This window comes from Protobothrops mucrosquamatus, unplaced genomic scaffold, assembly GCF_001527695.2.
Source record: "Protobothrops mucrosquamatus isolate PMUCROS unplaced genomic scaffold, P.Mucros_1.0 scaffold157, whole genome shotgun sequence".
Lineage (NCBI taxonomy): Eukaryota > Metazoa > Chordata > Lepidosauria > Squamata > Viperidae > Protobothrops > Protobothrops mucrosquamatus.
Genome location: NW_015386521.1, coordinates 8,483 through 11,199, shown reverse-complemented (window position 1 = coordinate 11,199; position 2,717 = coordinate 8,483). Strand labels below are relative to the sequence as shown.

The 2,717-nt window shown below is 56.5% G+C and overlaps 1 protein-coding gene across 1 annotated transcript in view; it reads left to right on the top strand.

Moving 5' to 3' along the window:
* The window catches only part of LOC107285277 (flocculation protein FLO11-like), a 10,918-nt gene that overhangs the window by 5,035 nt on the left and 3,166 nt on the right, over window positions 1-2,717 (top strand). The window contains exons 3-5 of the mRNA XM_015813452.1: window positions 517-592; window positions 1,277-1,345; window positions 2,027-2,098. Coding sequence (XP_015668938.1) covers window positions 517-592; window positions 1,277-1,345; window positions 2,027-2,098 — 217 coding nt within the window. The remainder of the gene's footprint in view (window positions 1-516; window positions 593-1,276; window positions 1,346-2,026; window positions 2,099-2,717) is intronic.

The window sequence follows — 2,717 nt, the reverse complement described above, 5'->3', positions numbered from 1 at the left end:
CTCTTCGGCAACATCTCCTACGGCTGCTCAGCTGAGAACCTCGACTATTGAGGTGACCGGATCCACCCCGATGAGGCCGCATTCCACTGTGGAGACTGGCTTCACGTCTCTTGAAAATCAAACCACGCCAACCTTCAGCAAGGTTTCTCCCACGAAGGCTGAGCTGACCTCAGCAGAAATGACCAAAACAGCTTCACCACCATCCGAGTCTCCCCTGGCCATGTCTCTTTCCATGCAGACTGTATCCTCTCCGGCTCGGACCTCGCCGCCATCATCTCCCTCGGAGACCACCATTGCATCCCACGAAACGAGTTTTATTCATGCAGAGTCCACCCCAACGGAAGGAAGCACCACCTCTTCGCTCCATTCGGCACAATCAAGCACTGCAATCCCAGAAACCATGTCCTCCGCAGAGTCGGTGGCCTCTATTGTCACCACGACCGCTGCTGTTGGCATGACTGAGCTAACCTCCGCACAGGAACAAACCAGTCCCTCCCTCGCCCCCTCTTCTGCCAGGCAGCCGAAAGGAACCTCACGGCAGGAGACAACAACTCAACCCCCGCCTTCTGGCTCTTCCACAACGAAACCGGAGGTGAGCTCTGCCCGAGGCACCACCGCTTCTACGCCAAATTTTTCCCCTTCCACTGACCACTCTTCCATTGCCCTTACCGAGGAAACCACCGTCTCCTTCCGGTCTCACAGTCCTCCAGCCAGGGTCGAATCAACAGCAGCTGAGGGGACCAGCCCTTCCTTCTCTTCGGCATCTTCTCCTACGGCTACTCAGCTGAGAACCTCGACTATTGAGGTGACCGGATCCACCCCGATGAGGCCGCATTCCACTGTGGAGACTGGCTTCACGTCTCTTGAAAATCAAACCACGCCAACCTTCAGCAAGGTTTCTCCCACGAAGGCTGAGCTGACCTCAGCAGAAGTGACCAAAACAGCTTCACCAGCATCCGAGTCTCCCCTGGCCATGTCTCTTTCCATGCAGACTGTATCCTCTCCGGCTCGGACCTTGCCGCCATCGTCTCCCTCGGAGACCACCATTGCATCCCACGGCACGAGTTCTTCTATTCATGCAGAGTCCACCCCAACTGAAGGAAGCACCACCTCTTCGCTCCATTCGGCACGCTCAAGCACTGCAGTCCCAGAAACCATGTCCTCCGCAGAGTCAGTGGCCTCTATTGTCACCACGACCGCTGCTGTTGGCATGACTAAGCTAACCTCCGCACAGGAACAAACCAGTCCCTCCCTTGCCCCCTCTTCTGCCATGCAGCCGAAAGGAACCTCACGGCAGGAGACAACTCAACCCCCGCTTTCTGGCTCTTCCACAACGAAACCGGAGGTGAGCTCTGCCCGAGGCACCACCGTTTCTACGCCAACTTTTTCCCCTTCCACTGACCACTCTTCCATTGCCCTTACCGAGGAAACCACTGTCTCCTTCCGGTCTGCCAGTCCTCCAGCCAGGGTCGAATCAACAGCAGCTATGGGGACCAGCCCTTCCCTCTCTTCGGCAAAATCTCCTTCGGCTGCTCAGCTGAGAACCTCGACTATTGAGGTGACTGGATCCACCCTAATGAGGCCGCATTCCACTGTGGAGACTGGCTTCACGTCTCTTGAAAATCAAACCACGCCAACCTTCAGCAAGGTTTCTCCCACGAAGGTTGAGCTGACCTCAGCAGAAGTGACCAAAACAGCTTCACCAGCATCCGAGTCTCCTCTGGCCACGTCTCTTTCCATGCAGACTGTATTCTCACCGGCTCGGACCTCGCCGCCATCATCTCCCTCGGAGACCACCATTGCATCCCACGAAACGAGGTTCATTCATGCAGAGTCCACCCCAACTGAAGGAAGTACCACCTCTTCGCTCCATTCGGCACAATCAAGCACTGCAGTCCCAGAAACCATGTCCTCCGCAGAGTCGGTGGCCTCTATTATCACCATGACCGCTGCTGTTGGCATGATTGAGCTAACCTCCGCCCAGGAACAAACCAGTCCCTCCCTCGCCCCCTCTTCTGCCATGCAGCCGAAAGGAACCTCACGGCAGGAGACAACAACTCAACCCCCGCCTTCTGGCTCTTCCACAACAAAACCGGAGGTGAGCTCTGCCCGAGGCACCACCGTTTCTACGCCAACTTTTTCCCCTTCCACTGACCACTCTTCCATTGCCCTTACCGAGGAAACCACCGTCTCCTTCCGGTCTGCCAGTTCTCCAGCCAGGGTCGAATCAACAGCAGCTGAGGGGACCAGCCCTTCCCTCTCTTCGGCATCTTCTCCTACGGCTACTCAGCTGAGAACCTCGACTATTGAGGTGACCGGATCCACCCCGATGAGGCGGCATTCCACTGTGGAGACTGGCTTCACGTCTCTTGAAAATCAAACAGCGCCAACCTTCAGCAAGGTTTCTCCCACGAAGGCTGAGCTGACCTCAGCAGAAATGACCAAAACAGCTTCACCAGCATCCGAGTCTCCCCTGGCCACGTCTCTTTCCATGCAGACTGTATCCTCTCCGGCTCGAACCTCGCCGCCATCGTCTCCCTCGGAGACCACCATTGCATCCCACGGCACGAGTTCTTCTATTCATGCAGAGTCCACCCCAACTGAAGGAAGCACCACCTCTTCGCTCCATTCGGCACACTCAAGCACTGCAGTCCCAGAAACCATGTCCTCCGCAAAGTCAGTGGCCTCTATTGTCACCACGACCGCTGCTGTTGGCA